This window comes from Marmota flaviventris, chromosome 5 (assembly GCF_047511675.1).
Source record: "Marmota flaviventris isolate mMarFla1 chromosome 5, mMarFla1.hap1, whole genome shotgun sequence".
NCBI classification, from domain to species: domain Eukaryota; kingdom Metazoa; phylum Chordata; class Mammalia; order Rodentia; family Sciuridae; genus Marmota; species Marmota flaviventris.
In genome coordinates, this window is record NC_092502.1 from 109781857 (window position 1) to 109796078 (window position 14222).

The 14222-nt window shown below is 35.0% G+C and overlaps 1 protein-coding gene across 1 annotated transcript in view; it reads left to right on the forward strand.

Moving 5' to 3' along the window:
• Iqgap2 (IQ motif containing GTPase activating protein 2) overlaps positions 1-13931 on the forward strand; it is a 296887-nt gene extending 282956 nt beyond the window's left edge. The window contains exons 31-36 of the mRNA XM_027927746.2: positions 1659-1746; positions 2802-3014; positions 5027-5187; positions 7358-7495; positions 8566-8674; positions 12992-13931. Of these exons, the coding sequence (XP_027783547.2) occupies positions 1659-1746; positions 2802-3014; positions 5027-5187; positions 7358-7495; positions 8566-8674; positions 12992-13105 (823 nt within the window). The 3' untranslated portion in view covers positions 13106-13931. The remainder of the gene's footprint in view (positions 1-1658; positions 1747-2801; positions 3015-5026; positions 5188-7357; positions 7496-8565; positions 8675-12991) is intronic.
• The last annotated feature ends 291 nt before the right edge of the window (positions 13932-14222 follow it).

Here is a 14222-nt window from a genome sequence, read left to right on the forward strand (position 1 = left end):
GTCCTCCAGCTACTCCTGAACAAATAAACATTCTTTGCCCCAGGCAGGACATGTGTAAGTAACCCCACTTGCTTGATCATTAGACAGCTTCTCTAAAGAAGATGAGCTAGGAATTTCCTAGGAATATATATCATAAGTAGTCTAGAAAATTTCAAATAGGGTATAGTCACAGTTAACATTTTTTAAATCATCCAAAGTTTTATTTTTAGCTAAATCTTTCTGTTTAATTTATTTCTGATGAGGTGGGAGGTGGAAGTGGAGGAAAGGAAACACGGCCTCCTAAGCTGCAGCCACCTAGGAGTTGTGCCGTGTCTCATGTGGCTATAATTAGTTGTGTGCCCACCTTTGACTCTCAGTGGAGTTTTGAGCTGTGCATTCCCAGACAGCCTGAAAATCCCCAGCAGCGAAGGGTCATGAGGGCAGAGGAAATGGTTCTCCAGAGGCAGGGGAGAAGGGAGGAAAGGCAGCTGCATTGTGATGGCTCTTCTCATGAAGACTTGCTGTAAATAGGAAATGAGAAAAAATCGTGTTTACAGATGACTTATTAGATTTTATCTCATTTTCAAAACTCTTATTTTAAGGAGTCTTTTGGGAACAGTTTCCCATATGCTTCAAAATGTGAACATTTTATTTTCGTTTCCAGTTTTCATGCTATGTGAACGTTTCCTGCTCTTATTAGGAAGAATTCTATTTTTTGACAGAACTAAAATTAAGTACAAGTACAATAAAAGCAAACTTTATCCCTGACCTATTTGTAGTTTAAGGCAACTTCTGTTTGTTTCCTTCCTTCCTTCTTTTGGAAGGGAGGTTATTTCCAATAATATTATTGTTCATCATGAGCCAACTTGACCATTTACCTGTTCTGTAAAAATATTTTGACATATATCATATATGTCTATGTATATATACATATTTATAGAAAAAGATTTTTTAAAAAATATTTTGACACAATTACATAACCTGATGCCTAATTAGAAGGGGATGGCTGATTGCCATAAAGAATATGTACAGAAGAACACATGGTTTTAGAAACTTCCAAAGGGATTTTCTAGCTCTGAACTTGCACAGAGTAGCTCTCCTCTTCTCTTCCACCTAAAAACAAGAACCCAAACTATTTTTGCTAGTTCATCAGCATCCTCCTAGCTGCTATCAAAGTTTCTACCAGCCACATAGAACTTCTGCTCCCAGCAGTCTTCAAACAGTTTCATAACTTTTTCATAGCAGAAAAATAGCTGTTGTCTTCGAAGGTTTTATGGTATATTAATGGGCTCAGAAGTTTAAATGCTGCTAAAGTTAGGAAAGGGAACTAGCACTTCTTAAACTATCCTTCTGTAGTAGTAAGTCATACTGACAGCACTTGTCCCTGCTAGTCATCAAAAGGTGTTCTCTGTCGAAAAAGAGGAAAAAGTACTTAGATAAGGAAACTTTTGCATATCTCTTAATCCTTTAGCATCAAGCATATAAGACCTAGACTTTGATTAATAAGCATTCACAAACTTTGGGGAGCCTTAAAATAGAACTTTCTAAAAGAATGTTTTGTTTTAAGGAATTATCTTTGAAGCTTCGTGTACATGTTTGTGCATTCATGTGGAAGCAGCAGATTTTTGTGCATCAGGACCACGGTCTGAAAGTCTGTCTCTTCTTTTTCTCTTTTTAAGGACTAAAAAGCTAGTTATTGATGTGATCCGGAACCAGCCAGGGAGCACATTGACTGAAATCTTAGAGACACCAGCAACTGAACAGCAGGTACTTTGCATTTAAGTATAAATAATAAATATAATCCATAAGAGTTGAATTTAACAAATCTTCATGCCAAATGTTTACTGTTACCTGGGAGAAACTGTCTGACATGGCCTGGAAATAAGGAATTGTATCTGTTATCTGAGCTCAACCATATATAAAACCCATGTGGAATATTAATGGTAATCAAATAGAAAGTGTAAGTGTAGCATCAAATTCATACTGAATGTAATTTTATCCTACACTAGGAAGATAGTTCTGGTAAACTTCCTGTTTCCACAATGTTCACCTGTGTGTCCTGTGTTTAACATTACTGTGTCTTGCTGATAATAATCATATCCACAGAATTCATCTGGGTCACTCAGTTACCTTGTACAATGAAAATGGAGGATCACCAGTCTCTTTTTATTACTGTTTTATTGAACAAACTAGATAGTGTTCATTCATGTCCTCATTTATTCAGGAATTTATTGTATGCTATAGAATATCTTTATTCCCTTTGGTTTAAAGAAACCCTATAGACGTTTCAGTGCTTGCAGCTAAAGAGTGAATCTGTTATCAGAATGAAACTTTCTTACTGCCTTGCTATTGGCTTGGCTTAAGGATCTTCATAAAATATGAATGGTACGTGAGAGTTTAGTTGGCTCTATACTTTCAGGGTTCTACATATTTTAATAGATAATCTAGTTTTAATTTTTTCAACTGGATTATATAATTACTTCTATCCAGGGCATTACAAAATATCACTATCATGAAGGCATCTACCAAAAATATCCATTAAAACATGTTCATTACTTAAGTGATTTGTCACCTTGGCAATAAAGTAGCTTGGAATTTTGCTCAAATTAGGCCTGACATCACTACTGTGTTATTTTTTTAAAAAAAAGGAATAATTCCTTCCAAGGTCCTACTTCAAAACCATAAAGAACATGTCCTGGTGCTAGTCTTTGGGCTTGGTTTGAGGACTGCTCTCATTTTAACATAAATTTGCCTTTCTAGCTACTAAATCTGTGAAGTTAGGAAATTAGAGAAAAATTGACCTCTTGATATTCCCTCTTCAGGAAATAGATCATAACAAAGACATGGTGAGCCGGGCAATTATAGACTCCAGGACTCCAGAAGAAATGAAGCATAACCAATCAATGATTGAAGATGCTCAGCTGCCTCTTGAGCAGAAGAAGAGGAAAATCCAAAGAAATCTTCGAACTTTGGAGCAGAATGCACTTGTGTCATCCAAAAATAAATACCAAGACATCCTCAATGAGATTGCCAAGGTTTTTAGAAACAGTATTCTTCCTTTTTCATTTAACAGACATTTGCTAATCATTAGTCACATACTGGGCACCCTGTGAAATGACATGAGAGCTTCATGGTTGCATATCCATGACTCCTACTTTCCTCAATATTGCTGATTTTTTACAACTTCAGAGCAGTTGATGACTGTTAGTGGGAGAATAGCCACAACTCCTCTAAGCTAGGAGAGTTGAAACAAGCCAGAAATAAATGCTCAGGAGATAAAACAGACAAATTAGGTCAATACCTTTAAGTAGTACCTATATATTTTTTTTTCAATGATATTTTTAGGAGAACTTGCTTTTGAGTTGTTAGTTATCAATATAATATATTACTCCCAACTGTTTTTAGAAGCTTCCATCAAGATGGGTTAGGTTACTCTGTCCCTGAGCATATCTTTTCAAGCAGTTTAGCTTAGATGCAACTCAAACTTAAAAGTTTGTTTTTGTTTTCTCAGCTCACATTTTTACACATGAGAAACTTCCTGAGAAAAGGATCTCAACTTAGTGCAAGGAAACATCACAGGAAGTGACTGAGGTCTGCTTGTCAAGGATAAAGAAGTATATACCAAAAAAAAAAGTATATACTGGGGCAAAAAGTACATTTCTTTCTTTTTATTCAAACATGCAAATTAATATGAGTCTAGAAGTTAAAGGCAGTTAAAAATGATCATTTTTAAAAAATAGCTTTTTCACCTCCTGGAAGGAAAATGCACACAAAGTTCTTCTGTAGTGGAAAATTATGGTCACTTGTAGCAGTAAGCTTATTCCTCCTAGACTGAGTGACCAAAGAGAAGTAGCATTTCTTTCTACAGCTTTGGGATGGAAAGTATTTCTCTACTGCATATTTCCAAATATGAAGTAGAGAAGAAATCAATGCTTTTACTTCAAAAGAAAAACACTGTCATGAAGACATCTACCAAAATATGCTATTTAGTGAAGAATTTTTATTTAAGAATGGAAGGTATCTGAATTCCTAGGGGAATGCATTTTAATTTGGTTCAGAAAGGGAAAATAATATTAAATGAATAAAACATCTTCAGAATTTGCCAGTTAGAATTGTAAAAACAATTTAAAAACCTTTATATCTACTTAAATCTATAAGTTTAAATTTAGCACAAATTATAAGCAACTTTACTCAACTTTATGTTCTAGGAATTCTATTTAAATCCAAGTGCAGTCATTTGTCAGTATTTTTAGAGGGTTGCTTCTAGGACTTCTCACTGATAACCAAAATCTCCAGATGCTTATGTTCCTTACACAAAATGTCATGATTATTTATAATAGCTAATACAATGTAAATGCTATGTAATATGAGTTATATTGTACTGTTTAGGGAATAATAACAAGAAAAATATCTATACATGTTCAGTACAGGCACAATTTTTTTTTTGTTATTGTTGTTTTTCCCCTAAATATTTTTTATCTGTCTTGGGTTGAATTCATAGATTTGAAACTCACAGATATGCAAGGCTGACTTTATCAATGTTGAATCTTCTCAATCAGTTTTGAGGGCCAAGGGGTTGTTTTTTTCAAAGCTTGAGAAGTATTTGCCAGATGAAAAATGTTTTTTTTTTTTTTTTTACTTATTACTAAAATGAATTCAACAATTAAATGAGAAGTATTTCAGTTGAAAATAATCCTCAAAGAAGAAAATTCAAAATAGTCTGAAGGAATCACAATTCCTACTAAGATTTTCTTTCTGCCCCTTTTAAAACATTGTTTTGCCTTAAAAGAATTGTGTGATTATTTCTTCTTTTGTTTTTCTATCATGAGAAAGAGAGACCTTGACAAGTCTCTTAGAGTAAAATATGGACACTTTCTAGTTCTGAGGGATGAGAATGCTCTGTTGTTTAGATAATAATAAAATAAGTTGCGTGAGATAAACAAGTTAACAATTGCAAAGAGTGACTTCTTGTTCTTGTCCAAACTGATGATCTCATAAAGCAATTTGTGCTTCAACATACTATTATAGCCTGTATCTGTCATTTTAGGATATTCTAAATCAAAGAATCTATCGTAAGCTACGAAAAGCTGAATTGGCAAAACTTCAACAGACCCTGAATGCGCTCAATCAGAAGGCAGCATTTTATGAAGAGCAAATTAATTATTATGACACCTACATAAAGACTTGTTTAGACAACTTGAAAAGGAAGTAAGTTAAAATCATGTCATATTCATTTGTAATGTCATGATTTATGTGGAGAAACTACAATCCTGATAGCTTGGGTTGGGTGGCAAACTTACTCTATTTTATATCCAAAACGTGAAGTATCAATTTCATTTTTGGCCTCTATGACCTAAGAAGTCAGGAATGAATTCAGCTTTTTTAATTCTCTATCAGCATTGGAATTAAAGCTAACCCTGTTGTTTTTTAAGCAAATGGCATTATCATCTGGGGAAGAACTTTCATTATTCTCTTTGTCTTTTGTGATGCTTTTAAAACACTATTATAAAATATATAGCAGAGAAGGGGGGCTGAGATTGTGGCTCAGCGGAAGAGTGCTTATCTAGCACATGCAAAGTGCTAGGTTCGATCCTCAGCTCCACATAAAAATAAATAAGATAAAGGTATTGTGTCCAACTACAACATATATATATATCTCCAAGAATGGTGGTGCATACCTATAATCCCAGATACTCAGAAGACTGAGGCAGGAGAATGACAAGCTCAAGGCCAACCTGGGCAACTTAAACCCTGTCTCAAAACAAAATACAAAGGACTGGAGATGTATCTTGGTAGTACAGTACAGCTGGATTCAATCCCTAGTACTGTAAAAATAAATGAATAAATACACACATACACATAATAAGTATTCTAAAAACAACTATTCTTGTATATATTCGTATTTGTGTGTGTATGTGTGTGTACATTATATTACTCTTGTTTTTGGAATATTCATTATAAACAGGATTTTATATATGTGATAATATTAGATAATGCCAAATATTTGCTAATCGCACAAAGCAGCATAATGATTGAAAATTGCTTAGTGGTTTTAAAAAATCAATATTGACACAATGGGCAAACTTTGGCACCTCTCTGTTATCCATTAGCATACCTATTATAGATTTTTATGCACTATATAGCCACTTTTAGTGAATTATTCTTTGCTCATAATTATCATCACTAGTCTAGGTCAATGCAAATAAAATTTTAAATACCCATTTAAATATGTAATGCAATATCTTCATAAAGCCCTAGTCGTCAAATTAGCAGTAGCAAATGATACAGTATGGAAAAAATCAGTTATGTTAATCATAAAAGATTTAATGAAAGGAAATAACCAATGTAAACCTCTTTATTTGGGGCCTACTACTTCTCAATTGTAATTAATTTGCTTGTGGATTGTAATATATATATATATATATATATATATATATATATATATATATATATATATATATATACTTTTTTTTTTCCTATCTAGGAAGAAGTTGGTCAAGCTAATTTTCAGTAGAAATGAGATTGTTAGCAGTTTGCTTTTCATAGTTATTATGGTTACTTTAAGGTGTTTTCCACAAGCTCTGTAGTCAAACCATCTGGACATCAGTTCTGATTCTCTCTTACATTGTATGATCTTTTTTTATTAAAAAAAAAAAAACTTTATTTCACTTATTTATTTTTTTGTGGTGCTGAGGAACGAGCCTAGGGTTTCGCATGTGCAAGGCGAGTGTTCTACCGCTGAGCCACAACCCCAGCCCACATTGTATGATCTTGAAACCAGATCAGTGAACTTCTGTGACCCTCAAGTTTCCTATTTTAAGATGGTTCCAGGAGTACCAGTCTCAAGTATTGCTATGAGAGCAAAATAAAATAATATATGGCAAAGGAACTTATTAATTTGAAAGCCCTGTGGAAGTGTTAATTTTGTAAATGCTAGGTGATATTTATAAAACACTTAGAATAGAACCAGCCACAGAGTATCTATTAAATAGATTGAAGCCTTCTAGTAATACCTTCACTTAAGAATACACAGTTCATGCTATTGCACCAAAGCTGCTTATAAAAAATGACTTAAAATAGACAGTTAACTCCATGTGACAACATAGGGTGTAAATTTCATTAAAAATATTAGTCTGTAACATAAACTTGAGTCCCTTGGGAAACCCCTTTCTGCAAACAGTTCAGTGGTGAGGTTTTACTGCATGGGGAAAATTGTTACCTACTATAACGACATGAAAAGGTCATTATAGTAGGTAACAATATAATAGGCACATTAAGCACAATGTGTGCTAGGTGTGAGCAATGGTGTCACTCTGGGCATGACTATTGTACTACCAGAAACATCAAGACAACAGGTGGTCTGTCCTTATTTTGTCAGAAATAGTCGGAGATCAATTAAACTGGATGGAAAAGGAGAACCCAAAGGGATGAAGAGAGCAAAGCCAGTGAGATACACTGCAGCAAAGCTACACGAGAAAGGTGTCCTGCTGGGGATAGATGACCTTCAGACAAACCAGTAAGTATGGCCTGGCATCTGCATGGAACATATGTGCCATCCACTCGCACAGTATCTTACTTAACATTTCTTTGGCTTCCTTGGCCTTTAAGAAAGCTTCATTGTTGGTCTCTCAAGGCTGACCCTTGGTTATAGTTTATGGGAAGAACACTCATAATATTGTCATTAATCTTCCCTCAGGCCTTCAGTGTCTAGTGCTGTTGGTGGGTGATATGAAGTACAGATGGAAAGGTTGTGTTTCCTGTGGCTTGACCAATACATTTAGATTTGCAAGTTTCCCTGAATCCTCCAAAAGAACTGAGTCATAGCAATGAACATGAAAGGCTGTCTTTTGGTCTTGATAGATGAGTTGTCTATAATTGTGAAACAGGGCCTTTCTAATTTCAAAGCCACGGACCGTGTAAAATCCTGGGTCAGAGCTACTTCCAACAGTGTGCTGAGAATGTATGCAATCCAGGTGGAGGAAAAGACAAACTCTATTCCTCCACAGCCCACAGCATGTACCAAGTGACTCTTTTTTTGGAAGGTTCATGGGCCTAGTGCCCCATCTCTCCCTCAACTTTTGTTTCAAGGGAAGTCAGACTCACTGGCATTTACCATGTCTCTAATTTCCACCTCCCCTAAAGGCCTTGCTTCTAGTCTGTTAATCCTAGGAAATCTTTTAACTTCACAAACAGACAAGATGCTTCTTCCTCTTTTGAAGCTTCTACAAAAATTGCCATCTGAAATACTGATGGCTGCTCTGAAAACAGAAGAGGTCAATATATAATTCTTATGTTCTGTGACTCATATATTTTCAACTATACTTTGTTCCTCAGAATCAAGGACCATTTCTTCCATCTCTTTTGTAATAAAGCAACTATTTTAGTCTCTGTGAGCCAAAGATTTCAACAGCAGACATTAGATCTAGTCTTTGTTGTGCAGAGTAGATAAAGATAATGTGAGAATTTTGGCGACAGAATTTTCACAACAAATCATTCACTAAGTGTTAATTAGGATTCCGTTTGTTTGTTTCGTCTTTAAGGGTGTATTTGTAATTCCATATGTGTGAATGTTCCTTTCTTCACTAGGTTTAAGAATGTTATATTCGATATCTTAGCTACGGAAGATGTGGGCATATTTGATGTCAGATCAAAGTTCCTTGGTGTTGAAATGGAAAAAGTGCAGCTCAATATTCAGGTGAGCTGGGATTTCTGCAAATTGGGGTTGACTTTTATATGAAGGACATCATAGCTCCACAGCTAGTACTTTCATGACAATAATGAAGTTTACAGATGACCAGTGCATGCCTCATTTGTCAGTTTTCATTTTTTTAAGTGTGATTGATTTTTAAAAGCTGGGCTTTTTCAAATTATTGAAACTTTTTTAATATATATTTTTTTTAGTTGTCAATATACCTTTATTTTATTTATTTATATGTGGTGCTGAGAATCGAACCCAGTGCCTCACACATGCTAGGCAAGTGCTCTACCACTAAGCCACAACCCCAGCCTCAAAATTATTGAAACTTAAAATGCTTTTATGTGGTAAATTGTAGCAGTTAGTTTTTCTAAACCATCTCTCTAATTTGGGGCTTAGACAAAAAAAAAAAAAAAAAAAAAATATATATATATATATATATATATATATATATATATATATATATATATATAATGTAAAATAATTCAGAGATATTAAATAAAGGCCAAAACATTTTCTTTTGTTGGAAACATGGAATTCTAAGACTGTATACCCAAGATTGGAACTTAACTGATCCCATTTTTCCTTCTTTTCTTTCTCTTTCCTAGAATAGTTTTTTCATCCATTTCTTAAAATTATTTTTATTTGTTTACTTATTTTTAAACAGTGCTAAGGATCGAACCCAGTGCCTCACACATATTAGGCAAGCACTCTGACACTGAGCTACAGCCCCAGCCCCTATATCTACTTCTTAAATGTATTTATTAAATGTTTTGGATCACAAGAATGAAAGACATTATCCAGAGCACAAACCTATAGCTAGAAAAACATTGTTCTCAAAATGAATTATCAGTTTTCTCATTAAAAGACACAAACACACCAAATTTATGTGAAAAAGAAAACTGGTGTGGGGGTGTGGCGGGGCACAAGATCAGTTTAAAGAAATTGAGTTTTTCTTTTTGATATAACACTTTTTTAAATAATTCTTATTCATCTGAACCTCAAGATACCTGTAAAATGGTTTCCAGGTCCTCTGCATAGATCTGTGTGAGTCATCACTGAGCCCATGCGAGTGATGTCAGTTGGCTTCACTGCCTACTTGGCTCATGGCTCACGTACCCTGAAATTACCTCCCCCTCACGGGAGCATGTGCCAGAGCTCTTCTTTTCTGTCTAGCAGGCCTTGTGAGTTGAAAAAGAAAAATGGGAGCTAAATGGGTTTGATAAGGATACTGAGATAAGGGAGTGAATCAGTTGAGCAAGAAAAATGAAAGATGATGTGTAATTATGTAAGATATATGTTAGTAAATGGTATTGTTTTCTAACTTATTTTAAGTGTATCTAAATGTATTCATTTAGCAATTCAGTTAATGAGAGTTTTTAGTAACTTTATGTAACAAATAAATAAGGAAGAAAAAAACAATGTGACTGTGATACACCTTGGTCTTTAGAAATAGCAAAGACACATGTGGTTCCCAGGAAGAAAATGACCCAAGGCCAATCAGTATCAACTGGACAGATGAATCAAAGGTGACAAGGAGACACTTTCTGTTGTATTTAGAGAGACCTCAGGAATTCCTGGGACTTACTCTGTATTGGTACAAAAACCAAACTTTATTTGCTTCTTTATTAAGGATTCAGAATACAATAAGACTAGCTACTCACACCATTCCTTTATACACATAATTCATTGTAAAATGTTACTCCTTCACTATAGGCAAGTGATCAATGTGCCCCCAGATGTTTTTCATTAACATACAATTGGAACTAGCTACATAATTTTCAGGGGTCAGTGAAAAAATAAACATTCAGGTTCCTTGTCTAAAATATGCAAGATTTTAGGATGACAGCAACAGAGCATGAAATGAGGTACATGGCCCTTCTGAGCATGGAACCCTGTACAACTGCAAAGATCACATGGCTGTGGAACCAGCCCAGCACATAAGTACTGTAAAAGTGAAGTCAGGCTTCTATTTACATAGGTAGCTTTCAGATAATCACATGAATGTGTAAATTAGCAAAGAAAAACTTGATGGCTGAGTCTTAGACTGTGAACTGGAGAGAAGTTTCTGAATTTCTAAGGCAGGGCCCTTCTAACATTACAACTCTTTGTTTCTAGGTCATCTTCAGTCCAGTCTCCCTTTAATTCCCCCCCCCCCCCGCCGCCAAAAAAAAAAAAAAAAAAAAAACACAAACAAACCATAGGACATAATGATATCCTGTAACTGTGGGCCATATACACAAGAGGAGACTGTGACTTCAATGGCAGATGTACTGCTTACTTAAGTTCAGTGTCTATCAGGAGCTTCAGGGTAGGAATTCCTCCTCTCCCAGATGAAAAACAGAGGGCTTTTTATGGAAAAGGCAAGTGGGATCCAAGCTCTTCTCCACTGCCTCTCTCACAAGATTTTGGTTAATCTCAATGAGACAGAGAGAGTTCATAAAGGGTTTGCAGATGTGCTAGTCCACTGCCTACTAGCACATCAATGATGTTGGCATGGCCGTCCTCAATGCACACACAAGACAGAACTTTTATGAGTCAGTTGATGTTGCAGGATGCTGCAATAGCAAATGGTAGGATCAACACTAAAAGTTTTGCCATGTTTTCTCTGCTTCTGACTTTGGGGTCCCAGCTAATTCCCCCAACATACACCCTTCCTTCTCAACCTAATCAAGTTGGCTCAATACTTTTCCAAGAGAATTTGATTAACAGATATCATATTACCTAGAGGGAAACTGAGCATTGTCTACACCCTAATGGATAAAAGCATTCTTGTTAAAAGGACTTCAGTTGCTGTGGAATTTCAGTCCCAGAAGTATATCTAAATGACGTAGGGATGTAGTTGAGTATAGTTGGAGGTAATTGAGGAAGTGGAGGAGGAAGCTGGCAATAGCCAAAGTTCCTTCAAAGATGGTTCCAACCTCTGCAGATGGTCTTGCATAATAGAGTCCCCAGGCATTATTAAGAATAAAAAACAATTCCAGAACTAAGAGCAAGAAATTAAGACCTAGGTATTTGTCCAAGGCAGTTCAGAAATGTCTTCTGTTTGTGAAAAGCTACTTGTCCTATATTATTGGGCAATGTTATCACTTAGTCTCATACATGGCTGATGAGATCCAGATGTTTGGGGTTTTTTTATTTTTATTTTTATTTTTCATTAGGTATATATGACAGCAGAATGCATTTTGATTTATTGTACACAATTGCAGCACAACTTTTCATTTCTCTGTACACAGTGTAACATTACACCATATGTGCAGTCATACATGTACCTAGGGTAATATGTCCATCACATTCCACCATCTTTCCTGCCCCTATGCCCCCTCTCTTCTCCTCTTTCCCCTTTGCCCAATCAAAGTTCCTCCATTTTTCCCATCAGATAGAACATTCGGCCTTTGGTTTTTTGGGATTGGCTTACTTTGCTTAGCATGATATTTTCCAATTTCATCCATTTCCCTGCAAATGTCATGATCTTATTCTTTTTATTGCTGAGTAATATTCCATTGTGTATAAATGCCACATTTTTTTATCCATTCATCCACTAAAGGACATCTAGGTTGGCTCCACAGTTTAGCTACTGTGAATTGTGCTGCTGTAAACATTGATGTGGCTGTGTCCCTGTAGTATGCTGTTTTTAGGTTCTTTGGGTATAATCTGAGATGAGGTATAGCTGGGTCAAATGGCGGTTCCATTCCCAGTTTTCCAAGGAATCTCCATACTGCTTTCCAAATTGGCTGCACCAATTTGCAGTCCCACCAGCAGTGTATGAGTGTACCTTTTTCCCTGCATCCTCGCCAGCACTTGTTGTTGTTTGTCTTCATAATGGCTGCCAACTCTTATTGTGTCCATCTATAACTAAAAAAAAAATTTAAAAAAAAGACTAGAGATATAGCTCAGTGGTACAATGTGGTTACATTCAATCCCTAGTACTGAAAAAAATTGAAATTATGACTGATGTTAACGTAATGATAATCATTTTCTCAAAGAGTCCTTGTATTTTAAAAACCTGTTTTCTTTCATCAGTAATTCTCAAAATGTGGTGTCTTGACCATTATTATCACCATCACTTGACAACTTGTTAAAATGCAGATTTGTAGACCTTACCTCAGAGCTGCAAACCCATGAAATCCTGAGGAAGGGATCCAGAAGTATAAGCTTTAGTTAGCCTATGTTTTTAACCAGGTAATTCTGATGCATGCTCAAGTTTAGGTCATTATATCAGTTGAGTTTTATATTTGTTACCAAATACTTCTAATATATTTTTAAAATGTGCAAAATGTCAAAATTAAGGTTTAATGATATTCCTCCCAATTCCAGGACTTACTTCAGATGCAATATGAAGGCGTGGCTGTGATGAAAATGTTTGATAAGGTTAAAGTGAATGTAAATCTTCTCATCTACTTGCTCAACAAGAAATTCTATGGGAAGTGAAGTGCCTGCAGAGATTTCATGGATTCTGTATCACCTGGATTGAGATGAATTTGTTTAATATTTTTGTTTTTAAACATGATTGAAATCCCTGCTTATAAACATGTGATTTAAAAAAAAAAAAAAAAAAAAAAAGACCAAAACTGTTCTGAAGAATGTACCCACGTGCCTTTTTGATAATTTGATACTACAGTAAAATGATACACAAAATGAATTAATGTAAACATATACATGTGGTATAGGTACTCTGATTTAAAACTCTGGACAGCCTGTGATTTGTTTTAAAGTAGGAGGGGAAGCTTAGCTAACTAGGGACAAATATGTAAGCCTATTTTCCTATGAAAAATTTTAAAAGTCCCACTTTAATAATGTAATTCTTCATGGATTGGTTTTTTATCTGTGGAGAAATGGTAATCTAATTAATTTGTAATGAATTATTTAGACACATAGTTCTAAGACCCATCTTTTGGGAATTAGCAGTTTTGAGGAATTTTTGTGCAATTCAAAATGAAGTTTTTATAAGTAATTGAAAGTGACAATACAATAACACTTTCTGTATAAAAGTATATATTTTATGTGATTTATTCCTACTAAATGAAAGTGCACTACTGCCTCATGTAAAGATTCTAATAGGAAGAGTCTTTAAGTGACTAAGGAACAACATGAATACCAATCATAGGCCCTCACCTTTACCCCTCACAATTTATTTGAATACTTCAATTGTGCCTCTCAATTTTTTGTAATGCTATAAAATCAATATCTAGATGGTTTTTAAATGTATTCTTTGAAAATTGCTTAATGTAAAATAAATGTTACTTAATTACATTAATGGGGCTTTTAAGTTTTCTTAAAATATCCAAATCATTTAGTGGGTTGAAGATTCTTGGTGGGGCTTTATCAGGAAAAGAATCGATAAACATAAAGTTATTACTAATTAGGAAATAGAATAAGCTGCTATAAGAGGGATATACAAAAACTCTTGTTTCTGAAATAAGGTAGAAGTTTATTCTTCTCAAGTTCAACAGTTCAAAGGCAAATGAGCAAGTTCATAAAGTAATCCACAAATCCAGGTTGACCAGTTGGCTCTGTACTTGCCACTGATTCCCGACCAGCAGAAATG